The sequence below is a fragment of the Daucus carota genome, chromosome 7 (genome assembly GCF_001625215.2).
Source record: "Daucus carota subsp. sativus chromosome 7, DH1 v3.0, whole genome shotgun sequence".
Taxonomy (NCBI): domain Eukaryota; kingdom Viridiplantae; phylum Streptophyta; class Magnoliopsida; order Apiales; family Apiaceae; genus Daucus; species Daucus carota.
In genome coordinates, this window is record NC_030387.2 from 30,213,928 (window position 1) to 30,239,600 (window position 25,673).

Here is a 25,673-nt window from a genome sequence, read left to right on the forward strand (position 1 = left end):
AACAAATATTTAATTAAGATACATATAAGATTAAATAATTTAAAAAAAGAAGAAGAATATTATGAATCCGTCCTAACAATTATATGTCGAGACATATTGTCGAAGAAAATAAACTGTTGGGTGAGTTAACTCTAAATGCAAGATAATCCAGTAACAAAAATGACATTTTAGGATTTTAATTACGAACCACTGAATTTATAAACAGTACACGTAGACTGAAAATTAGGACAGCGGGAACGAAAATTTGGTCAGTGGCAGTAACGGCTCTTTCGACGTTTAAATCACTCCCTCCGTCTTATTTCAAATTAATCGACAACCATTTGGAATAAAAAAAAATCATAATTTTATAACCGCCCGTTAGAAATCACGGTCATCATTTCCGGCAAGTGATGGCCCGAACGAAGCACCCTGCCAAACGTACCTCCGGTCACCGCTCCCGAGGTCTCTCTCCCTCACACACTTATTTTATTAATTTAATTTGTACTGTTTTTCAATTGCTCTTTACAAGCCCTAAATTATCTTCCTCCTTTTTTGTTACAGGTCCCCCTCTCTCGGTATCTCTCTCTCTCTCTCTCTCTCCCCTCTCTTTCTCTCTCTCTCTGAAATTGGAGTTATATAAAATTTTGAATGCTGATGAGTATTTATACAGGGAACTCCGAGACGAAGAAGTACTGCTACCCCGAGTAAGTCTATAATCTTCGTATTGTTCGAGTTAGGGATTCAGTTTTTGTTAGTCAAATGAAACTGATTTCGTTGATATAGGAGAGGCAGATGCACAGGGACAACAACAGCGAAAGCCCCACAGATTTAGGCCTGGTACCGTGGCTCTTCGTGAGATTCGTAAGTTTCAGAAGACTTGGAACCTTCTAATTCCTGCTGCTCCGTTTATCCGCACTGTAAGTTATCGCTACTTGTTTAATTTCTGTTTATTTTTGTATTTGGTTTGGTATTCGGATATAATTGCCCTTAGTAATGGATGGAAATTTGAATTATATCGACTGTGGAAGTGTGAACGGATAGTAATTAAAGTTTAAATGCTTTGAACCAGAATGGCACGGGATATTGTGGTATGATTTAATTGAAGTTGTACCTAATAGGTTCTTATTTGTTGCGTACACTCAAGATCTGCTAGCTTCTTTATATAGTTAGATGCACTGATTTATTTTCATGACTAACAATGTTAATGTAGGTATTTTAAATGTTCTCAAGAAAACTTTTTATTTGGTGGATAATATGGAAAAGTTCTTTTCTTATTGAACTATTATTTGTTGAAAATTTACCCCCCAAATCTGGTTTTCTTTTCGTGTATGATAGAAGTTATTTGGCAGAATGTGTTATTATGTGAATATCAAACAACCTGAGCAACAGAATACTGATTTAATATGGACTATAATTGTAAATCTAGTTGAAATTGTCTGTAGTATCATGAGTGACTAGAATATATTGTGCATATATGTACCGCACCTTTGTAACCTACAACTCTCATTTTGAAATGGTAATAGTAATATCAAATATGTCTACTTGTGAATTCAGTTGGTATTTGATGTCATAATAATTGTTAACAGGTTAGGGAGATTAGCTTCTACCTGGCTCCCTCAATCACACGTTGGCAAGCTGAAGCACTAAGAGCAATTCAAGAGGTATTTAAAAATTCTGTCCAACTAAATTCTGTTGTTCAGTACTACTTTGTCATTTTTTTTAAAGCATTATAGCTGAATTAGAAACACTATCAAATGACCAAGACTTTAACAGTACTACTCTGGGTACCCCTTTCCGGCTTTCCTATATATAATACAAAGTTTGGCTCTGGAAGAAACACACTGCATATAGGCAAAGGCTTAATCAGCTATTTAATGTTATACTTGTCACATTTAATGCCATAAGCATACATATCAAATTTAAAAGACTTGACCAGCTTATTTTGTTTCCAAAATCATACAGAAGAAATACCATTATTTTACTCACTAGATATTGTAAATTTTCTTATGAAGCTTCCTTTGACTTATTGAAAAGATATACGATAATCCACTTAAGATAAATCGTACTCCTTAGAATTGTAAAAACAAATGATTGTGCATTTGTGCCCCTTCCTGCAATAGACGACATATTAGCTTCATGTAGAAGCCCCTTACAAATATCAAGTATTAGTACAGAATTATGCATAATGACTAAACCTTGACAATTGGAAGTTTGCAATTATTTCATTGTGGAATGAGTTTTTTGTTTCAAAAATTTATCTCTTGTGGAACAAAGTAAGTAAAATTTTATTTAATAATGAAACCAAATAACTATGTTAGTTATTTTATTTTAGAGGTTGTACAATTGACATAGATGAGCATGAGATAACAGAGCAAATAATAATTTCAAATGATATACCGCTCTTTTTTTTAAACATAACTTCTTCCATTATCGCATTCTAGGAACTGCATCTCTAACCGCATATTTTTTTGTTTAGATCAGTAAAATCGATAACCCCCGATTTTTTCGTAAACTATTTCCTTTCTCTACATGCTAGTACATAGAGTTTTCCCTTTCTTAGCTAGGCTGTTTGCATCTTTGCACTTTTAAATCTGCTCTCTAAATGTTTTTTGGAGATATTCTCTGATGTATAGAGACCTAATATCCTGGCTCACAGTTATAAATTTATTAGTCATTTTTTTGGTTATAATATATTTACAGTACCTGTGTTTGAAGTTGTTTAAATATATTTCCAGCAATGAATACCTTTTCTTTATCTGTTTTTTTATGGTTTTATCGTTGGTTATGTTTTTAGTTTTGGTCCTTCAGAGGGTAAATTGTCATGATTTTCAATAATTATAATTGTATATATTGTACTTCTCTAGATAAGAGTCGACAAAGATAACATGAAACAAAAGAAAGGTTCTTTCAAAGCGTTGATATAATCTCTGTTCTTTCAAAGTGCCATCATCATGTTTTTTAGATATGATCTCTTTTACTTATTAAGGCCCAATGTCAAATAGTTACACAGTGGCTCTGAAGCAATCTGAATTCCAGGACTCAATTTACCAATATACAAAATCTGTGCTCTACAAATCTGTTTTTGTGCTTGCAGAGTTGCAGTAATGTTCTGAGTGGAGTATCTTAGTCCTGCAAACCTTTCCACTAAACTCACGCCAACACAAGTCACTACTTACATCGTTGCATATTTAAATGTCTTATTAAGTTTTTTAGTTACTTTTTAGGTCTTTTACAAGTTAAATTCCAAAAAACACCTCCCAGACACGATAAAAGTGGTATTTCTCTTTATATCTTTAAGATTTATTACAAAAAGTGGTGTTTCTCTTGAATCCACGATTGTTCTTCCTTATTTTCTGCTGAAATTCTCACGGCTACTTGTTTGTGTTTAAATTCAATGATATAAATTGGAATCGCATATCTGAATTGCCCTAATTGTTTAGGTTCATATTGAATGATAAATTGATAACAAGTGGTGTTTTTCTTTATACCTATATGAAAATTTCTTTCAAATCCATGATTTATACTTCCTTATTCTCTGCTGAGATTCTTGCGGCTACTTGTTTGGGTTTAGATTTTATGATATTATTTGGGCTTGTATTTCTGAATTTCCTTTGTTGTTTGGCTTCATTTTACTTGAATTCTATGTGTTTAATTGAGCAGTTTATGTTGAGTGTGGTATTTTCAAGAACTGGCTCAAGAAAACCGGAATCAGAACGGATCAACTAACTTCAATTAAAGACACAGGAAAAATACATAATTCAAACGATTAGGACAAGTAAAAGATAATTCAAATAATTTCATTCGATCATATATGCATTTTAGCTGGCCAGCAGCAATTCTATACTGTGAGAATTCAGATTCTAAATTGTATGTTTTTTAGTAAAGGTACTGTTCATTTTGAAGTAGTATTATATTAATGATATTCTTTGAGTTCTCTTGAAATATTCTGGGAATCTAATATACTTGCAAAAGATATACTTTTACTTAGATGTAGCCATCTTTGCAGGCAGCAGAGGATTTTATCATTCATCTATTTGAGGATGCGATGCTATGTGCAATTCATGCAAGACGTGTCACAGTTAGTAAGTGTAAATTGATGTTTTGACATTTTTGTTTTTATCAGCCATTGCATCCCCTTTGTCTCTTTATGTTGCATCCTGAATTCATATTTAGAATATGGACTAGAGTTCGTGTTCTCTTAAATTTGCATATATATATTGAAGCTCACAGATGACAGAACCACTAGAGCATTGTACATCCTATTTCTTCTCTGTGTAGCATTTCTAAGAATTAGATTGACTTCATTAAAATTGTAAGTAATCCCAGTTAGCCATTATAGTCTCCCTGAATGGCTGCTGCACCTGTGAATTCTTGCATTACAGCTACTCACCTAGAGTTTAAATGACAAACACAATTTATAACCAGATCATGGTGACTGGCACTGGCCCAAAGCTTTGTTTAGTTGAATGAGGTATCATATACATGTAGAGATTAGCCACTACACGGGGGTTTTCTTTACTGTTTATTGTTTTTATCTGCTTTTTCATTGAGTTTGTAGAGTGTTGTAAAAAGCGGAAATCGGAATTAATCAGCGGAGCCACCGTCTAGCGATTAATAGATAAGCAGGGATATTATACTAGTTCTAAAGAAAAATGTAGTGATTAATCGGTAATAAAAAATCGAATCCGCAGAGTTCCTTGTAGAGATTAATCGGTCAAATCGGCAACTTTTAGAACTATGGTTTGTACTAGATGCAAATTGACTCAATTAAGATTTTTTTTTAGTTTTTACTAGGGTCACTATTACTCTCTGAGCAAGCAGCTACTTATTCGTTGTTATTATTGTTCTGGCTCATAGTGAAAAAAGACTGGGAGTTGGCACGCCGGCTGGGAAAGAAAGCGCAGCCCTGGTGAAAACTGATCCTGACCTTTTGGAAGTTATTCTGGTAGTTTGACAACAATGTGAATCCGTAATTTATATATCTGTAGGTACCAGGCTCTGTTAATGTTTGAATTGTTATGTTGCATTAACGTCTTTCTAGCTTAATTAGCATGCAGTGTTGCAGGATACAAAGATTTGAATTGTAGAACTTGTAGATCAATGTCTTTCTACAAAAAGTTCAGTTCAGAGTGATTTATATTTAGTAGTTTGTCATACTTAGATAGCAATGCGGCTGATCTAAAATCGACTGCATCACGAACTTGAGGTGCAATACGTTTTCTAAGAACACATAGCTACATATAGGACAGCAAAGATTTATAGTACACCATTTACAAAACTCGAGCAGAAGTAAGACCAGTTTATCAGAGACAGAGACCAACTACAGAGCAAGTAAAATCAAGAAAAGCTTCACCTAGAATCTGTATAAAGCATCTGAAATCGCAGAAAACCGGTTCCAGGTTCCTACTAAGAACTCCACAAAGCTTTAGAGATCCTAGAGAGCTTGCACAGTTTATGAAAAAGAACTACACTCTATTTTTACTAAACTAAACTTGAGGGCAAGCCAGCATGGCCATCCTCTCAGACACTTCCACCAGTGATTTAAGGTTGCAGTTGATCAGCGCTGTGACGAAGTAGCAAGTCTCGTCTTTGGTGTTACCTTCGGGGACATCAACCAGGAATGATTCGATGACCAGGGTGCCAGCTCTCCCATCAACAACTTCTGGATGGACGGTAATGACTGAGGAATAGTTCTGCAGAACAAGTAGAGAGTTAGCTTGTGAATAAAGAATGCAGTGATGCTTAATATTGAATTTCCTGTGACAATTGATCGATGCCTCGACTATGGATTGGTTGTACCTTAAGCCTGTGATCACCACCAACAATTTTGACACCGAGGATATGCTCAGTGTCATCGAAGAGTTCTAGCCTTTCAGTGCTTGTTGTGGCTGGAAGACCTGACTTGACGTTCACCTCTCTAACGCTTCCAATCTTGAGTTCACCCTGCACGGTACACCTGCTAACGAAGGGCTTGTACTTCTGAGGTTGATCGAATCTCCTAACCAATGACCATACCTGATAAAATAGCATATGTGCTTAGAAAAACAAATAATGTGAATAAATTTCTAAATATAACAGAGCAACCTTATGACCATAGGGAGAGAGAGATAGAGATAGAGAGAGAGGGGGGGGGGGGGGGGGGGGGGGGGCGGGAGGGAGACAGAGAGAGAGGGAGAGAGAGGGAGGGAGGGAGGGAGGGGAGAGAGAGAGAGAGGGAGGGAGGGAGGGAGATGGAGAGAGAGATTACAATATCAACAGGAGCTTTGATGTGTTTAGAAACAGAGGAAGTGCACTGATGGGTAGCAGGAACATGCTTGTGGTGTCTTTCTACATACTGAATACTCTCCATCCCCAATTCCATTTTTCACTGAAAATAACTTCTTCTTTGGCTACTTGAATACTGATTACCAAGAAACCTTAAGAATGAATCTTGGGCTACTTCTTCTACTCACCTCTAACAAAGCTTGTATCTTTAAGAAAAAATATGGAGAGGGTCTATTATTTGCTTTCTTTATGTGGTGGTTTCAGTAGTCTTGACTTGTAAGATCAACAACAACATGAACATCTTATCTACTACTCCCTCCGTCCCTCCCATTTCTTATCAAATGGGTTGAGCACGGAGGTTAAGAAATATGTATAAAGTAGTGGAAAAGAGAAAGAAAAGTGGGTAAAGTGGTGGGACCTATTGATTTTTAATGTATAAAAAGAAGGTAGTGGAGTAAAAGTAGTGTTAAAAGGAAAAAAAAGTGGAGAAGTGGTGGGACCCATTAACTATTTTGAGTAAGTTTTGAAATGTAAAAAATTGGATGGGACGCCCCAAAAAAGAAAGTGCAAAGAAATAGGAGGGACGGAGGGAGTACTCTATTATAGTTGTAGTGTTGATACTTCAGAACTTTAAGCCTCCCAAAACGCACCAATAATAATCAACTTGCATTGGTTTGGGTCCATCTATATTGCCCTTTTATGATCACATCACATGCTTTTCATTTTGTATTTTTGTTTTTGTTTTCTGAAAAAAAAATGCACTTTTCGTATTTTTTTTGTTTATAAATTACAGAGCGTCAAATTGAGGTTTTCTGACTTAGCTTACTAGTTGCAGAGATTTGAGATTCCAGTGATACTGACTCCGTTGTGTGTGGTTTGATTTTTGACAACGTATTTTAAAATTTATTGTATAATTTTACTTTTACATTTCATATTATTTTAATAAAATATATGATTAATATTATAATTTAAAAATATATAAAATAATAATTTCAATGATTCATTCAAAACTTTTGGAAATATGGGTTAAAAAGGTAAAATTCAACATAAGGAGCATAACGAAAAGTTTAAAATAATCTGTTTTGGTTTAATAAATTAGAGCAGAGTGACCACATAATCTGCGGTTCCCTTTATATTTCGACAAATCAAGTTGAATTCTGGATTATTTTGGATTTCTCGTTTAATCCCCATACCACTCATATTTTTTTTCTTTAGTTTATCTCTAATTCAGTTTGAAAATCTTAATCGAAACAAAAGGCCTTAAAAGTGAAAGACTGATTCTAATGTTTAAAATATTTTCTTGTCAAAAACATAGCAATGATAAAAAAACAATAATTCCTTACAGGGATCCGAGGAATATGTTCAGCTTATTTAATCAAAAATTATGGCCAATCAAAAAAATTATTCCATCAACTATCAGTATAAATAAAAATTCGTCAATTTGTAATTTCCAAAAAAAAAAAATTCGTCAATTTGTTGATTCTGATATGAATTAATTATTTCATAAATTATTAATTAAATTAATGAATTGAATGATTTACGAGATTTAACGGGTAAAGAATTTTTTTAGTGCGGTCAGCTGTGTAAATAACTAAATATATAGTTAAGTGTGAATAATTGACTAAAACAGGTCGAGAAATATGATAAATCTGGGTAAAAATGACAAAATGTCAACATAATTGTACTTGTTCAACTTCAAGAGGGGCCATGCATAAATAAACTGTTGCACCGACTGTTTGATTTTTCAGTGGAGGACGGTGCACAGCTTTAATGTTTCATTTAAATAATCACATAGTTAATCTCTTTATCTATAGTTATAGATTTTATTTTAAGATAATTGACGAGTTTAAGTTTATGCACTGGTTAGACTGGGTTGATTCGATGATTGAGTAATAATATTCTAGTTTTCCGAAATTAATTTAGTATTTGGAATTTTATGTGAAAAATTAGAAATGTCATTTTTAAAACGACCTACCTCAATGTATTTTAAAGTATACATGTAAAAGATAGATTTGGATAGTTATTTTAAACTAAAGAAAATGAGAAAAATATATAGACTTCGCAAAAATAAAACTTCAAAATGCATAAACATGTATAATCTTTTGGAGGCTATAGTTTTGTTGTACTAGTGTAGAATAAAGCTTCAATTTGTAAGGTCCTCAGATGTTTTAAATTTGTTATATAAATATACTTTAGTTCTTGGTATTATTGTTTGATTTTGATGGAATAAAAGTTTATGGTAATATTCGTTGGGAAGGAATTCGATCAACATCTAAATTGTGTTTTAGAAATCACTTAATTTCAATTGTCCACATAAGCTAACAACTAAGGTTCTAAGGATTGAATTTATCGGAAAGAATTTTTTTGCACAATCATCTATATTTTCAAAAATATGTTTGTCTCAAATTGTATGAACACTATCATCCTCACTTAGAATTCGAGACAAATAACTTACATATCTTTTATTTATTAAAAATATTATTTATCTTAAAGTGGAACCACCTATATTTTCAAGAATATATTTGTCTCAAAGTATATAAACACTCTCATCCTCACTTCAGAATTCCAAGCAAATAACCTATATGTCTCTTATTTATTAGTAATATTATTTATGTCAGAATAGACAACGTAATGATGATTGAAAGGGGTTCGTGTTTTATAACATAACGCACGGTATAGTTAAATAAATATCGGAGACAGGTTAATGAGTGTCTCATTATTTGTTTTCTAAATAGACAGAGAAAAATAGTAATTTGATACTAACAAAAAATATGTGACCAAATTTAATATTAAAATTATACCTATATCTAGTTTATTATAATATATAATATAAATAGTATAAATATATAATTTTCTATGATCGCATATAATCTTATAGATATTATTATTATATAAAATCATATGTTTACTCAAACCTACCAACATTATAAAATAGCACTCAAACTAAAGGTCCCAGCAAAATTTCAAAGAAGGTAGGTAAAATCTAAGATCATGAGAGGTAAGCATCTGGTCATCTCATCTCAAGTAAATTATGAAGCATAACAATTACAGTAACATACAGGAATAGGGCAGTGTTCATTGTTTCTGTCATTTGTCTCAGAAAGCAACTGATATTATAGATAGTGATTATCCATTATTTTATTTTTTATTCCACTAAGAAAAGTCAAATTCCTATAAAGGAGTCTGTTAGCTAGTGGAAATTCTGTTCGATATTCCATTTTAGGCTTCTTATTTTACTAATATCTTTTACGTTTAGCCTTTTTATATGCTTTCGGCATTTCTAAAAGTATATCACATTTTCTTTTTCATGTATTTTTAATTCTGCTTCTTTTGTCTTTATTATATTCCTATTTCAATCCAAATCCCATCTGCATCATCAAGTGATTAAACTAAACCTACCTCCATGATACCCTGAAGTTTGCAACACCACTCAAAAGTGTTCGAAATTATATATAAGATGTTTTATATTGTATGTGAGAATTTTATTTTTAAATAAAAAAAGTTTGTTATATATATATATATATATATATATATATATATATATATATATATAGGGGAGGATTCTGGTACAAACTTACAAACTTACAAACTTTTTTTGTTCAACGCATATATAACTTGAGTTCAACATTTTTTCAACATTTTTTGTTGAACATTGACTAAAATAATGGTGGAGAAGTACATAAACCAATTTTTAAATGTAAGAACTAAGTAAAACATGTTATATAACTAATATTTATGTTTCTAGACCCTACCCAGACCCTAGAGGTATAGTTTAAACATATTTTTAGATATATTCAACACAATGATAATTAGTGTTCAACACCCGATGTTGAACCCCAGTTATAAATGTGTTGAAAACGCGATTTATTTATGCGTTATTTTTAAAAATTGTGATGTTTTTTGAAAAATTTTCAACATGGATACTTTATATAACTAAGGATTAACATGATAGGAGAATAAAAAAAAGTTTGTAAGTTTGTAACTTAAAAAAGTTTTTATTTGATCCTATCCCTATATATATATGGGGGTGGGTTCTGGTACAAACTTACAAACGGACAAACTTTATACGTTCAACACATATATAATTTGAGTTCAACATTTTTTTAACAGATTTTGTTGAACATCGATTAGAATTTTGTTGGAGAAGTACATAAACTAATTTTTCAATGTAAGAACTAAGTTTTTTTTTTTTTGACTAATATGGCTTACAGCCTTACAAAGTGAGTATCTGTTCGAAGATATTCTCGGGGTGAGCCAGAGTCGAACCCATGACCTGGGACGAGAACTAAGTTAAACGTATTATATAACTAATATTTATGTTCTAGACCCTACCCAAACCCTAGAGGTATAGTTTAAGCATCTTTAAAGATATATTCAACATAATGATAATTAGTGTTCAACATCCGATGTTGAACCCCAGTTACAAATGTGTTGAATGCACAATTTATTTACGCATTATTTCTAAAAGTTGTGATGATTTTTCAAAAATTTTCAACATGGATACATTCTATAACTAAAGATTAACACGATGAGATAATAAAAAAAAGTTTGTAAGTTTGTAACTTAAAAAAAATTTATTTGATCCTATCCCTATATATATATAACCGTTTTAGTCTAATTTATAACCGACAATTATATATAAATCCAGTTCAAAATTATTGTCAATATAAAATTTGAACTCCAACTTCATGTATTTAGAGTTTTCATTTGATTATCATCCTATAATTATTTTTTAACAATTATTTACATTTTGTTAAATAGTAAAATAAAAAATGGTGATCGAATTTTATTCGTTTTTGTATTTTAATTGTCTCAATTTCGAATTTACAGAGGGATTAAGGGTCACTTTTATAGATAATCACTTTATTACAAATTCAAAATATTGATCAATAAAACGAAAAGATGGATAAATTTCGATCACCAATTCATACAATATTACAATTTATCCGGTTACCTAAGTCAATAATTTGAGCTATCCATATCTTCAATTCTATTATTGGCGTCAACCAGTTTTAAGAAAGTAAAAGTTGTTATCCCAAACGAAATCCCAAAACGAAGCAATTTCCGAAGCTCATGGACCATCATCTAGGTCTCTTCTCTTGAAACTGGGAAATGACATTGACCTCTTTCAACTCGGAACACACACATATGCACACAAACTTAAAATGTGCATATATATTTATCTTCACGCAAAAAGAATACTCCCTCCGTCTCAATTTATAGATCCACTTTGGAAAAAAAAATTGTCCTAAAATACTTGTCCCTCTCTTCTTTCAATACAAATTTATCTACATATTAATTGTGATTTTTTTGAAACTCAACATTATTCTCATTTCTCAATGCACTAAATCCTTATATTTATTGTGATTTTTTTGAAACTCAATTATATTCTCACTTATGAATACACTAATTAATGATGCATGAGATAAGATTCTATCTAACTAACTTTTTTTCTTAATATGTGTGTTTATTCTAAAATGGACCTATAAATTGAGACGGAGGGAGTATCTTTTTTTTAGTTGTCTTTTGAGAAATGGTACGCATGGTCGCACTGCATGAGGAACCAATAATTTTGCAGGAATCTCAACTGAGCCTTCTAGATGATCCACTTTCGATATCCTGACAAAATTTATGTCATGTCAGTGTCCATTGCTGGATTGTTGTCACACGCTGCTCACTTCATTACATAATTTGGTCCCTCCTTGAAGATTCCAGAGTTTTCACTCGTGATTTCGATATAAATATATGTATTTTTCGGTTTTTGAATTTAATATAAGTTTGAATTTCTCAAGTGGTCATTTTCTCTTAAATTTGAAAGTGTTATGAGAATGATCATATATTATAGTATTCGTGTTATTATTTTCTTTTATTCAGAAGCTTATTATTGAGTTGAGGGCAAATGAACGTCCATCTTTGAAATATAAATTCCTTTCACATGATTATCAATTTTTCTAAAATTTCAAGATCTTTGTATTAAAAGGAGAATTTCAAAGAATTATATCATATTTTAACAAAATTCATCATGAAACTTGCTTTAATTCGGAAAGTAAAAAAATTCTGCAGACTCTTTATGTTATTTGACCATCAAAATCTATACATCTAAAGTAGATGTTTTAATATTGCTGTCCACACTAAACTATAAATTTGAACTTGAATTACAAAAGAGAGATCAGGCTGTCCTATGAATTCAATTCTTCAAAGGCCTGAGCCTGTACGAAGCCCAATATCATACACCCATAATATGTCGCCATGTCCGATTTCTAAGCTTGTCAGCTGGAGAATCAAACAAGGACTAATATGGGCCTGTTCGGGAAGCCGGAGAATCAAACAAGGACTGATATGGATCAAGAAAAGCAGAAGCCAGAAATAGAAGCTACTTCTGGCTTCTGCTTTTCTTGACCCGTTTGTGTAAAGAAGCAGAAGCACTTTTAAGAAGTAAGAATGCTAGCTTCTCTTTCACAGCTTCTGCTTCTTTTCTAAACACTTTATTAACTTATTTACTTCTCACTTTTCCTCTAATTCTTTACTTTAAGCAAAAAATCACTTTTTTTTAAGCTTAGCCAAACGACCCCATTATCAGCACTTTATTAACTTATTTACTTCTCACTTTTCCTCTAATTCTTTATTTTAAGCAAAAAATCACTTTTTTTAAGCTTAGCCAAACGACCCCATTCAGAGTTCATTCTATGTGTATATGTATTATTGCAATTTTTATTACTCTATGGCTCATTAATTTTATACAATTTTTTTTCCGACACATATTTCAATATTTTTGTAAAATATAATTTTATAACTTATTTTTCAGATTATTTATTCTAAATAAAAAAAATTAGATATTAAATTTGTATTCAAGATAAAAAAATCTTTAAAATAAGTTGCACAACTATACGTATATACTACCAAATAGGGGGACAACAACAGTACAAGTAGAAAAATATTTATTGCTTCGAAGTACCGAAGAGCTACCAACAGGCATCACCAAAAGACTATTGTTGTAGAGGATCTAATCTACCATGACTTGTATGAAGATTGAAGGGGTAACATTTGTTTTGTCCGCAAGGATAAGTAGCAGATTCCTACTATTTCGGCACCTAGATATAGATGTCTTTGTTCTTCTTATCTTGTGTTGTCGTGCTTACCAATGTACCTAGAATTTTTTGCGCAGCTTACTTCGACAGTTTGGCCACAATGACTCCACGGACAAGAGTTCATCAACTCCTTTCCATATATAGTAACCTGGTCACACAGATGATTAAACAAGGGTCTGAATAATCTGATTTAATTCGCAACAATGGCATGCACTAACATGTCTAGTTCAAGATCATATATGAAGGGCCGCAAGATTTATCGTGCATTCCCTCAAAATGATGTTTGTTTTCATGTTAGGATGCTGAGATTGAACAACAGATGTTCCTCTAATGCCTTTAAGTTACATCGGTCAGGATCAAGTGTGACCAAGTGTCTTTCGGGGACTAGTGAAGAAGCTAATGTGGCTGATGATCATTTCAAGTCTAATGAAATGGACGAGGAAGAAAGAAAGAGAGGCGTATATAAGGGAGCAGATTGGGTGGAAAGGATCATGCAGATTCGAACTAATTGGTTAACAAAGAAACAGATAAATGAGATTGGCAGTGATAGCTTTGCTTGTGAAGATTGTGATCAAGACACAGAGGAATGTGAAGTGGAGGAAACAAACCGCGAGACCTTCTCCAAGTTGTTAAAAAAGGTTTCTTGGTCTGACACCAAGCTTCTTTCTCAGTCAGCTTTCTTGTGCAACATGGGCTACGCAATTACAGAGATGAAGGTATGGTGTGCATATTTTATGCAAGTCACTCATTTCAATATATGACAGACTAACATTCTACTAACTTATAGGCTATGGATTTGAGAAGATATTTTGGCTTAGAGTTTGTAACATCATCCTTAGAGAAGAAGGCAGAAGCTGCTGCTACCAAAGCCACACTTGATCAGGACTCTAACTGGCCTCCGGTAGATGCCTCACCAGCTACTGAGATAGCATCAGGGGAATCTAGTGATTCAGACAAAAATTGTCTCAACAATCATCCATCTGTTGCTTATGAAATTGGTAAATCAGCAGCTTCTTATGTCCATTCCTGTGCAGAAGATCTGTCACTTCAGGGTTCTGAGAAACAAGACGAGGACAACAGGATGACTTTTGAAATTGATGAAAGCAAATTGCCACATGAAGAAGAGGGATCTGCACCACGAGTGTACAAGACAGAAGTACTAGCTGTCTACGAAGCAGCATCAACAATGACAGCAGTTTTTGAAGAGGGGGAGAAAAAGAAGGAAGCAGCAATTGCTCATCAGTCAATTCTTTCTTTACCTGTTGAATGGTTTGTCTGTGATGACCCGAGCACGTACACCCGTTGCATCATTATTCAGGTGACTGCCAAAAATGCCCCAAGGAAATTCCAACTGGCATTTTTTATGGAAGATAAAACTATTGCTTTTAATGCACATCAAACGTATATTAAATCAGTTCTTTTTATTTTTCTGTGAATTCAGGGGTCAGATTCACTAGCATCATGGCAGTCAAATCTTCTCTTTGAACCGACCAAATTTGAGGTAAAAGTAAAGGCTTCTTCAGTGCATCAAACATGCAATGATCATTAGAATTTAGAAGCAGTACAATAAATAAAATATTCCGCATGCTGCAGGGAACAGATGCGCTTGTTCATAGAGGAACTTATGAAGCTGCCAAGAAAATATTACAGCAATTAGAGCCAATTATAATGGAGCATCAGGACAAGTATGGAGAACAAGCAAAATTTTGTTTCAGTGGCCATTGTTTTGGGGGTAGTATCTCCCTGTTGGTCAACTTGATGTTACTTACTAGAAAAGTTGTCAAGCCATCTGCTCTTAGGCCAGTTGTTACATTTGGATCACCATTTGTATTTTGCGGTGGACACAAGATCCTTGACGTGTTGGGATTAAATGAGGACGACATCCATTGTGTGATCATGCACAGAGATATTGTACCACGAGCATTCTCTTGCAACTATCCGGATCATGTTGCTGAATTGCTCAAACGATTGCATGAAACCTTTAGATCCCATCCTTGTCTCATTAATAATGTAAGTAAATTCTTCTCAATTCTGAATATGTTTTAACTCAAGTCCAATGGTTTAAGTCTACTTTGTGCTCATTCATACATGGGCATTTCGTTTCTGCAGAAAGTTCTGTATACCCCGATGGGTAAGGTATTTATTCTACAACCTGATGAAAATTTGTCCCCTTGTCACCCGTTGCTTCCTTCTGGGATTGCACTCTATGCCTTGGAGAATCCACAATGTTGTTCAAGCAAGAATGCCCTGATGGCCTTTCTCAATTCACCGCATCCTCTGGAAACATTGAGCAATTTTACAGCATATGGATCCAGAGGAACAATTGTGAGAGACCATGACTCAAGCAACTATCTCAAGGCAATCAATGGGGTCTTACGAAAGAATATGAAAGCAGTGGTCCGAACAGCTAGAAGACAGAGGAACCTTTTATGGCCCATACTGAGTTGGCAGTCTCCACATGCATGGGGGTCATGCCCGGAAGATAAGTAACAAAGAACTAGTATTCAAGGATTTGAAGGATCAAGTCCCCTGCACCTGTTGATACTGTTTGCGAGCTCTCTGGTCTCTGTTATTTTTAGAGTAAAATTTCAAAGCAAAATGCTTCATGCACAGAATTGAGATCCCGAAATAATTTTTTAAAAATCCGGTGAATACACTTGTATTTCATGAATGAAAAAAAAAGTTTTAGAATTTCAATTAAATACATTTCCATAAGGTTGCACCTGTCAGAAGGCGTGCAGCCGGTCCAATCAGTTGAATGCCCAAAGAATATGCATACATAATGTCTCACACTCAGGAATGTTTTATTGCCTAGTACAAATGTACAATACGATAATTTATTGCTCATTTCCACGCAACAACTAAGCTCTGATACTGCGGTGATAAAACACTCTGCTGTTACTAACGATTCATCACATCCTCTTGTGCAACCAATGACGATTCATCACATAGGGAATGCCTCTGAATGAATTCTTTAGCAGCATCAATACGTTGAAACAACTTCTGCGGCTCAAGTACTAGACGCATCATCAGTGACACCACCAGCATCCTTGTTGTATATGCACTATTATGTACCAACATAAATTCAGGATTAGACAAAATTATCCAAGAACAAAAAGTATATATGATACTTCAGAATTAACCTTCAAGCCTTACCTTCAATTTAGCAATGCAAGTAGACATGAACACATAAATCTGATCCCTGAAGTTCAACAAGTCTTCATGTCTCTGATCACTGGGGAGTAGTAGAGTTACACAGACGCCACAAAAGGCCGTGGTGAAACCGAGTGTAGCACTTACGCATAACCATCTCTCGTAGAAGATGTCATCTTCATTTCCATTGGATGATGGCTGAGATTCGGGCCTTGTTTCATCACATCTTTTTGTGAGTGGAAAGCCACAAAGTCCGGCATTCCCCTCGTACATGGAAGAGTTAAATAGCTGAAGCTGACTTCCTGATGGAATTCTTCCCGAAAGATTGTTGTCTGAGAGATCTAAATACGAAAGAAAAGTTAAGCCAGACATACTTTGAGGAATTTCACCTGAAAAATAGTTGCTGGACAAATCAAGACTTTCTAATTTTTTCAATCTACCAATCTGTCCTGGAATTTCCCCATCAAACTTATTTCTTGACAGGTTCAATCCATTGAGATCAAGAAGCTTTGTTATCCCAATGGGAATTTCTCCTGTGAGTTCATTGCTAGAAAGATCTATCATCTTTAGATAAGCAAAACTGCTTCCACATTCTCGTTCCTTCCCTTTCCATCCAGCAAATGCATCATCGAAATAACTAAAGATTGCTTGTCTGAAGTTGACTCCATATGTAGCAGTGTAGTAATGATCTGTGATTCCAATTTCATTTTCAACCATAGCAGTTAGATTACTAAAACATGGAGGTATACTTCCCGAAATTCTGTTCTTGGACAGGTCTAAGAAACGAATATCTGAGAGATGACACAGATCATGAGGCACGCTTCCATAAAAATCATTGGATTTTAATATTAAAGCATACAACTGTGTTAGGTCTTGTCCAATCCATTCTGGCACAACTCCGGAAAGGTTATTAAGACCGAAGTCCACAAAACCAAGGCTGCTGCTGTTTCTTAAGAACTCGGGCAATCCTCCATTCAAACTGTTGTTTCTAAAAATCAGTGTCCTGAGTGATGCTAGATATCCAATAGACATCGGAATTTTACCAGAAAAATTATTGTTTCCCAAGTCAAGAAACACGAGATCTTGAAAATATATCCAGCTATCAGGAACTTCACCGGACAATAAGTTATGTGAAAGATCAAGAAAGCTCAAAGTTGTGGCTTCAACTTTAGACAAAGGCAGGATATTTCCTGAAAACTTATTATGAGAAAGATCAATCTTTGAACATTGTGGAGGGATGAGGGGTACTGGTCCTTCAAAGTTGTTAGCACTCAGATCTATCTCTTCAATGTATAATGGTATGGAAGCAAATATGCCCTTGATTTTGTTGGAAGAGAGATCTAACCTCTGCATTGTGGTGGTGATGTCCCAGAACCACATTGGGATGGTATCTGAAATTTGGGTGTTCGAGAAATCAAGGCCAATAATGTCTGTCTGATTTTGGATCCATGTAGGAAATAATGGCCCCAAGTTGCAAGATGCCAAAAAGAGTTCTGGAAGGTTGAAAGGAGGAAACCATTCGGAACTCATATTAAATGTGAGTGAGTTAAATGATGCATCCAACAACCTTATACTGTATAACTTACACAGATTATACTCAGAGATTGTACTGTTTATCAAATTCCTTGAAACATTCAGTTGATGAAGACCAGTGAGTTCTCCGATTGATTGAGTTTCCCAGGTAGTTAATCGATTACCACCAAGTAGTAAGTTCTTCAATGATGAACATCCTGTAAAATCAGGAAGACTCCCAGAAAATTTATTATCGTTAAGGTCAAACCCAGCAGTGATCCAAAGATCCAAATTTGGGGCAGATTACCCCAAATTCTGCTGTAGCAGTGATCCAAATCCTGCCCACTGTTCACTGATCCAAATTTGGATCACTTGGTTTAATAATATAATAATGATTTTGTTATTTGTATAATTTCAATTTATTGAATTTAAAATTGATTTGTGCTATTTTAATTATCTAATTAATATAATATGTAATTAATAATTAATAACATTATATTTAGAATATATCTTATAATAATATGGAAAAAAATATTTCATTAAAATTTAAATAAAAGTACATTAAATCCATAAAATAAAATTGACAATTATAATATAAATAGTTACAAATTATTAAATATTAAACTTAAGAATAAATAGTTTAATATAATATTCATGTAATATAATATGAAAATAATAATTTGGATCAAAATTTGGATCACACTGCTGGAATGGATCAGAAATTTAGATCAGAATTTGGATCAGTTGGTGATCTAAATTTGGATTTTTGGATCACCACTGCTGGAGATGGCCTAAGGGCCAAATTTTTCAAGAATGGAAATCTTGTAAAATTGGGAAGAGGACCTTGGAGATAATTGTTTGACAAATCTAGTGATTGCAGAACTAATTTATGTTCAAAAACTTTTGGTAGGTATCCATTCAACAGATTGGAATCAACATTCAGTTCTTTGAGTAACGAAAATCTTGTGATATCAGGCAGTGAACCAGTGAGTTGGTTTTTAAATATCCACAATTTTTGTAAAGTAGCCCGAGGCAACAAAAACAAGAGATCTTGAAGGTTTCCTGTGAGGCTATTATGGTTAAAATCAACAATTCGCAAACTTGACAGATGATGCAAGGAGTTTGGAATCACGCCCTGAAGGTGATTGAAAGATAGATTTAAATAAGTGATCCCAACCATAAGACCGAAAGAGTTTGGTATTTGGCCTTGCAACTTGTTGGAGCTAATATCAAGATATTGCAGTTTAGAAAGATTACCAAACTGATGTGGAAGTGCTCCTGAAAACTGATTATCTGAAAGATCAAGGTAATTTAAGCTGGAGAAGGAAGCAATAAACTTAGGAACATGACTCAATTCAAAAGTATTCGAGCTGAGATCAAGAAAATTGAGCTTGAAGAGATTCCCAAGCTCATCTGGAACCACACCTCGAAAACCAGCTTCTGAGAGATCAAGGTGAACTAATTCTGTTAGTGAACCAATGAAACTCGGATTAGGCACTGCAAATTCATTATGACTGAGGTCCAGGTACTGCAGAAACCTTAAATGAATCAGTGAGTAACTGATATTGGATAATGAGTGCAAGCAGGAATTATTATTATTGAAATAATTAAGATACGAAATATTAAGGCTAGTAACATGACCAGTGTGGACGTCACTGGCAACACCACTCCACTGGCAGCAATTTTCGCCATCGTGGCTGTTGCCCCACGAAGAAATACGACCATTATGTCAATTAGGTCTCGTTTGACGTCGAGAAGAGCCTGTCTCTCCGTTTCAGTGCATTTGACATTCACCATCATCTTTGTAGAATCTTGAGATACCAGCTCTGATGCAGAGGATAAAAGATAACAGAAAAACAGTAGATAATGGAGATATCGAATTTCATTGCTCATCAGCATCGATACCATCATTATCTAATAAATATAAGTAAATAACTTTGTTGTGCTAAGTCTGCCTGTGTCTGCACCTATTTATATACAAGCTTAACGTGTACTGAACGCCACAAATAGTTAAGAATAAAAATCTTATTTTCAGAGCGAATATAATTCGAACACGATGAAACTGAATCAATCCAACTGCAATAAGACATCATAAATCTTTCATCATCATCACTTATAAATTTCCCTTAAGCCCGAGTCTAGTGCCAAGCAGCTTCCATGCAAATATGACTGATTTGGATTAAATAAATACACTTTCTGCGAAATTTTAATAAACTTGCAGTGCTTAAGTTTGACTGATTCCTAAAACTTCAACATTTCTTAATTTTTGTAGCCTAGCTTGAGCATTTGGTATTGAAATCTGCGAATACAAAGTATTCTAACTCAGCTGATACGTAAAGAAATGGGCAATACATATGAGTCAATAGCTCAAAATATCTAGGCGAACCCGCGGCATATTTGGGATGCATGCCGGTGTTGATTTCATCACAGTAGCTACGTCATTTCTGTTGGTCACCATGTACCGTGAACCGATAGTGAAGGAACAAAAAGGTTAATCCCTGTTAGAGCACTCCCATTGGGAGACTTATCTTTAAATGTTTGAGGATATATATAACTTTTGACCCAAAATACACTTACATTCGGAGCCCCAAAACACAATATAAATTTGAGGACTGAAATTGAACCCCCATACATGGGGATGCACTGCTGATCCCCCATCTCACCAACCCGCCAAATTCACAGCTACCCGCCAGATATTTAATCTTCTTTAATATTTTCACTTCTCAATCTCTACAGCAGAAAGCAAGCTTGTTTCTTTCAATCGGAGTTCACCATAATCAGCATCTACCAGTTCATCATCTCAAGAAAAAGCTTCATCCCACTCAAATTTCAAGGTTTATCACAATCCTCTTCTCTCCTCCCTCTTTTAATTAATTGTTTTTTAGGTATTAAAATGGATATTATTATGTTTTGTATGAATTGATTTTGATATCAAATACTCAGCTATATGATTCAGCATCTTGATTAACCTAGTATTGAAAGTTTATAATGTGATAAATTAATGTTTTGTGAAAAGGAATGGAATCACAAGATCCTGGACATGGGTATTTTACTGATCTTTTAAATGAAGATCATGTACTTGATGATTCCTCTTATGTTTGGCAAAATGAAACAACTCCTGGGATAAATGATAACTCCCCACCGTTTCCTTCTAATGAAGAAATTATCAATATTAGGAAATCAGTTAGGGGAGTAAATTTTACCCCTGGAGAAGACAAGTTACGCGTCTCTGCTTGGTTAAATACTAGTATTGATGCTATTCAAGGTACTGACCAGAAGCACTACCAACTGTGGGGTAAAATCTTTGAGTACTTTGAGCAATATAAAGAAACCACAAATGAGCGAACAGTAAAATCTTTGACACATCGATGGTCAGTTATACAGAAGGCAACAAATAAATTTTGTGCAACACTAGCTCAAGTTGGTCGATTGAATCAAAGCGGCATGACTGAGCACGACAAAGTAAAGTGTTATACCTTACTCTGTTTCAATAGAAATAAAAGTTTTCATGTTTATTTGATATCAATTTATTTGTTTGTTTGCAAGTTTGAAAAGGCAAAAATTATGTACAAATCGCTGGAGAAATGCAACTTTCAATTTGAGCATTGTTGGAACTTGTTAAAAGACCAACCTAAATGGATTGGGCATGCCACTAAAGAGGATCCAAAGCGAAGGAAGACTGTCTCTCCAGTCCCAAAAACCAGTCCATGTTCTGCAGGTACAGAGGATAATGCAATCGAAAATGATATAATTGAATTGGATCGACCAATTGGAAGAAAAGCTGAAAAAGGAAAACGTAAGGCTCTGGACAAACAAATAGAGGAAAGTGTCCAACTCAGAAAGTTAAAGTATACTCTTTTGGAGGAATCGCGTGTTCAAGAGAAAGAGTTTTATCGTCTAAAGGCCGAGAAAATGGAATATGACAAAGAAGAAAGAGGAGAAAAAATTGCATCAGGAGGACGAAAGACTAAAGTTAGAACGTGAGAAAGTAAAACTTGCAAAGAAAGAATCAGATCAACGCATTATGATGATGAACTTGAATGGCATGACAGATATTCAAAAGCAATATTTTCAACAACTACAAAAGGAAATCATGGAAGAGAATGATGCACCTGTTTTGGGCTAACATGGAACAATGCCATAAGTATATTTTTGCCTATAATGTATATATCAGATATGATATAATAGGTTTAGTTTGTTTATTATAAATCTAACATTACTGCTGGGAATGTAATAGCCATTGGTGTTCAATTAGATCTTCTTGAAGCTGGTGATGTGCCGCGCTATCTCTAATATGATGATGACGCTGAATGAAATCTGCAAAGTCTGTTGTATGATTGCTTAAAAATTCCAGGGGGTCATCATCAAGTTGATCATACTCAACTTGATTATTTTCACTATCATCACGTTCATCTTCAATAATCATATTGTATAAAATCACACATGCTTTCATTATATTTGTTAGCTCTTTTACTTTGAACATCCGGGAAGGTCCACGAATAATAGCAAACCGTTGTTGAAGTACCCCAAAAGCACGTTCAACATCCTTTCTTGCAGCTTCTTGTGCTTTCACAAAATTTTTCTTCTTATTCCCCTGTGGAGATGGAATCGTCTTCACAAATGTTTTCCATTTGGGATAAATACCATCCGCTAGATAATAACCCATAGTATAGTTGTTTCCATTAATTGTGTAATTGACTGGAGGAGCACGACCTTGAGCAAGTTCCGTGAACACAAAAGATCTCTCTAGAACATTAATATCATTATGTGAACCGGGCATTCCAAAGAATGCTGCCATATCCAGAGATCGTATGAAGCAACTGCTTCCAAAATAATAGTTGGTTCTCGTACATGGCCAGAGTACATACCTTTCCAGGCCGTCGGACAGTTTTTCCATCTCCAATGCATGCAGTCAATGCTTCCAAGCATGCCAGGAAATCCTCGTTGCTCAGCAACATTAAGCAATCGAAGTATATCATTAGCATTTGGAGGCCTTAAATATTCACTGGAGAAGACATTCACTAAAGTTTCAGTGAACTTTTTTAGACTCTCCATTGCGGTGGTTTCACCAATACGTATGTATTCATCCATGAAATCTCCAGTAACCCCATAGGCAAGCATTCGAAGTGCTGCAGTAATTTTTTGCATAGAAGATAAACCAAGTCGCCCACAATTATCTCTTTTTTGGACGAAATACGGCTCATAAGATTCCACCTCATTTAAAATCCGAATAAATAATGGACGGCTCATGCGAAATCTCCTCCGAAATAGATTTGAGGAATACACAGGATTCTCAGCAAAAAAATCACGAAATAGGCGCTCATGCCTCTGGTTATGATTTCGACGAATGAACTTGCGACGTTGCCTGTTTTCAGAATACTGTCCATGAGCCCTTTCACTTTCAACATCTGTATCATCTTCTGAAGAAAAGTATGCTAAGATTTTGCGAAACAATGATCTAACCATTTGATGATATGTGATACCACAAAGAAATTTCTACAAATATTTGAAAGAATTACAAGTTACTGATGAACTGATGAAAGAAGGGAGTATATGAGATAAGAATATATATTACCGTTATACAGATTCAAATTTTGTAAAAGAAGGATACATAAAAAAATATTAAAAAACCAATATAGAGATGGAGATAGGGACTGGAATGTGGTAACGTTTAAACAGAAAACTAAACTTTTGGGATAATTATGAGGAATTACTATATATAGTAAGTTTTTGGGGTTAAAGAAAGAGACCCCAATGAGAATGCTCTTAGAATCGATAGCTCAATAATATTGCATTATTGCAAATAACTTTAAAAGTTATTTATATTATATATTTTTTTAAAAGTATAAATATTTTTGTAAAAAATAAAACAAAAATTGAGTATCTTATTTAGAAGCCCAATCATGTTTTGTTTGGCTGTTGCCAATTATACCGATTTTAACTTCCGAATTGGACTCTCTTCTGCAGAAGTCAAAGGTCTTAAACCGCAAAAATCCGACCCGATTTACGAACAATAAGTGCTTGTTTGGTTGCATCCGGGAATCATATATATATATAAAGGAGGATGCGGGCGTCTCTAGAATTGTTCGATTCAGTCTTCTGATTTTTCTTGAATTTCGGAGAGAAAATATAGTTATAATTCAAAAAATCAGGTTCAAGAATTCTAAAAGTGATACAATTCTTTTCTTATTGAATTCTAAAGAAGATACAATTCTTTTCCTTTTTATTTAGTATTTTTTATTTAATTCTAAACATGACACAATTTTTTTCTTATTTAGTAATAATCCTAAAACAAATAGGATTATATTTAAAAAATCAGGTTCAAGGATTTCAAAAGTTAATACAATTCTTTTCTTTTTGGATTTTAAAAATCAATATATATATATATAGGAATAGGATCAAATAAAAACTTTTTTAAGTTACAAACTTACAAACTTTTTATTATTCTCCTATCGTGTTAATCCTTAGTTATATAAAGTATCCATGTTGAAAATTTTTCAAAAAACATCACAATTTTTAAAAATAACGCATAAATAAATCGCGTTTTCAACACATTTATAACTGGGGTTCAACATCGGGTGTTGAACACTAATTATCATTGTGTTGAATATATCTAAAAATATGTTTAAACTATACCTCTAGGGTTTGGGTAGGATCTAGAAACATAAATATTAGTTATATAACATGTTCACCTTAGTTCTTACATTTAAAAATTGGTTTATGTACTTCTCCACCACTATTTTAGTCAATGTTCAACAAAAAATGTTGAAAAAATGTTGAACTCAAGTTATATATGCGTTGAACAAAAAAAGTTTGTAAGTTTGTACCAGAACCCTCCCCTATATATATATATATATATATAAATAAAGGAGGATGCGGGCGTCTCTAGAATTGCTCGATTCAGTCTTCTGATTTTTCTTGAATTTCGGAGAGAAAATATAGTTATAATTCAAAAAATCAGGTTCAAGAATTCTAAAGTGATACAATTCTTTTCTTATTGAATTCTTAAAATGATACAATTCTTTTCCTTTTTATTTAGTATTTCTTATTAAATTCTAAACATGACACAATTTTTTTCTTATTTAGTAATAATCCTAAAACAAATAGGATTATATTAAAAAAAATCAGGTTCAAGGATTTCAAAAGTTAATACAATTCTTTTCTTTTTGGATTTTAAAAATAATACAATTCTTTTCTTATTTAAGAATCCTAAAAAGAGTATGATTATATTTATTTAAACTAACAAACATAGATAAAATACAATTTATATTTAAGATTTGTAAGGTAATACGTACAAATTTTATTTTCAATTTAGTCTTATAATTTTAGGCTCAAACTAATTTTGATCTAAATTATAATATTTGATTTTATCATAAAAATAATAATCATGGATTAATATTGTCTTTGACGGGGGCGGTTCGAACTAATTTTATTGATCTTAAAGGTAATACAATTTTTTTATTGGTATCTAAAAATAATAAAATTCTTTTTTTATAATCTTCTTAAATTTCGGATAGAAAATATAATTATAATTCAAAACATTTCAAGAATTACAAAAATTAATATAATTCTTTTCTTTTTGGATTATAAAGGTAATACAATTCTTTCCTTATTTATGAATCCTACAAGGAATTGGAATATATTTATGTAAACTAACAATCATAGATAAAATACAAT

The 25,673-nt window shown here is 33.5% G+C and overlaps 7 protein-coding genes across 9 annotated transcripts; 3 read left to right on the forward strand and 4 right to left on the reverse strand.

The window, feature by feature from the left end:
- The first annotated feature begins 209 nt into the window (after window positions 1-209).
- LOC108193302 (histone H3-like centromeric protein CENH3) lies at window positions 210-5,122 on the forward strand. Of its 3 annotated transcripts, none has more exons than XM_064081430.1 (7): window positions 210-441; window positions 541-554; window positions 650-668; window positions 763-896; window positions 1,566-1,640; window positions 3,986-4,061; window positions 4,837-5,122. In XM_064081430.1, the coding sequence occupies exons 1-7, from the start codon at window positions 390-392 to the stop codon at window positions 4,890-4,892; spliced, it is 426 nt and encodes a 141-aa protein (XP_063937500.1). In that variant the 5' UTR covers window positions 210-389; the 3' UTR covers window positions 4,893-5,122. The 3 variants fall into 3 exon arrangements, with proteins under 3 accessions (XP_063937500.1, XP_017215394.1, XP_017215393.1); XM_017359904.2 differs by having other exon boundaries at window positions 215-441; window positions 650-683; XM_017359905.2 differs by lacking the exon at window positions 4,837-5,122 and having other exon boundaries at window positions 212-441; window positions 650-683; window positions 3,016-4,061.
- A 73-nt stretch (window positions 5,123-5,195) lies between these two features.
- On the reverse strand, window positions 5,196-6,555 carry LOC108193301 (abscisic acid receptor PYL9). The gene is made up of 3 exons (XM_017359903.2): window positions 6,227-6,555; window positions 5,779-5,994; window positions 5,196-5,672 (listed from the first exon to the last, which is right to left on the reverse strand). The coding sequence occupies exons 1-3, from the start codon at window positions 6,338-6,340 to the stop codon at window positions 5,466-5,468; spliced, it is 537 nt and encodes a 178-aa protein (XP_017215392.1). The 5' UTR covers window positions 6,341-6,555; the 3' UTR covers window positions 5,196-5,465.
- A 6,804-nt stretch (window positions 6,556-13,359) lies between these two features.
- LOC108194899 (phospholipase A1 PLIP1, chloroplastic) lies at window positions 13,360-16,005 on the forward strand. The gene is made up of 5 exons (XM_017361837.2): window positions 13,360-14,047; window positions 14,119-14,649; window positions 14,773-14,832; window positions 14,925-15,341; window positions 15,441-16,005. The coding sequence occupies exons 1-5, from the start codon at window positions 13,535-13,537 to the stop codon at window positions 15,819-15,821; spliced, it is 1,902 nt and encodes a 633-aa protein (XP_017217326.1). The 5' UTR covers window positions 13,360-13,534; the 3' UTR covers window positions 15,822-16,005.
- LOC108194340 (receptor-like protein EIX2) lies at window positions 16,003-18,252 on the reverse strand. Its single transcript, XM_017361292.2, has 2 exons — window positions 16,488-18,252; window positions 16,003-16,395 (listed from the first exon to the last, which is right to left on the reverse strand). The coding sequence occupies exons 1-2, from the start codon at window positions 18,012-18,014 to the stop codon at window positions 16,342-16,344; spliced, it is 1,581 nt and encodes a 526-aa protein (XP_017216781.1). The 5' UTR covers window positions 18,015-18,252; the 3' UTR covers window positions 16,003-16,341.
- Window positions 18,253-18,711: 459 nt separating this feature from the next.
- On the reverse strand, window positions 18,712-20,654 carry LOC135147966 (receptor-like protein 35). Its single transcript, XM_064082050.1, has 3 exons — window positions 20,459-20,654; window positions 19,638-19,822; window positions 18,712-19,524 (listed from the first exon to the last, which is right to left on the reverse strand). Exons 1-3 carry the CDS (start codon window positions 20,652-20,654, stop codon window positions 18,712-18,714), a joined length of 1,194 nt encoding a protein of 397 aa, XP_063938120.1.
- Window positions 20,592-22,338, forward strand: LOC108194900 (uncharacterized). The gene is made up of 2 exons (XM_017361839.2): window positions 20,592-21,458; window positions 21,543-22,338. The coding sequence occupies exons 1-2, from the start codon at window positions 21,015-21,017 to the stop codon at window positions 21,978-21,980; spliced, it is 882 nt and encodes a 293-aa protein (XP_017217328.1). The 5' UTR covers window positions 20,592-21,014; the 3' UTR covers window positions 21,981-22,338.
- Window positions 22,213-23,462, reverse strand: LOC108194901 (uncharacterized). Its single transcript, XM_017361840.1, has 2 exons — window positions 22,865-23,462; window positions 22,213-22,787 (listed from the first exon to the last, which is right to left on the reverse strand). Exons 1-2 carry the CDS (start codon window positions 23,460-23,462, stop codon window positions 22,213-22,215), a joined length of 1,173 nt encoding a protein of 390 aa, XP_017217329.1.
- Between the last annotated feature and the right edge of the window lie 2,211 nt (window positions 23,463-25,673).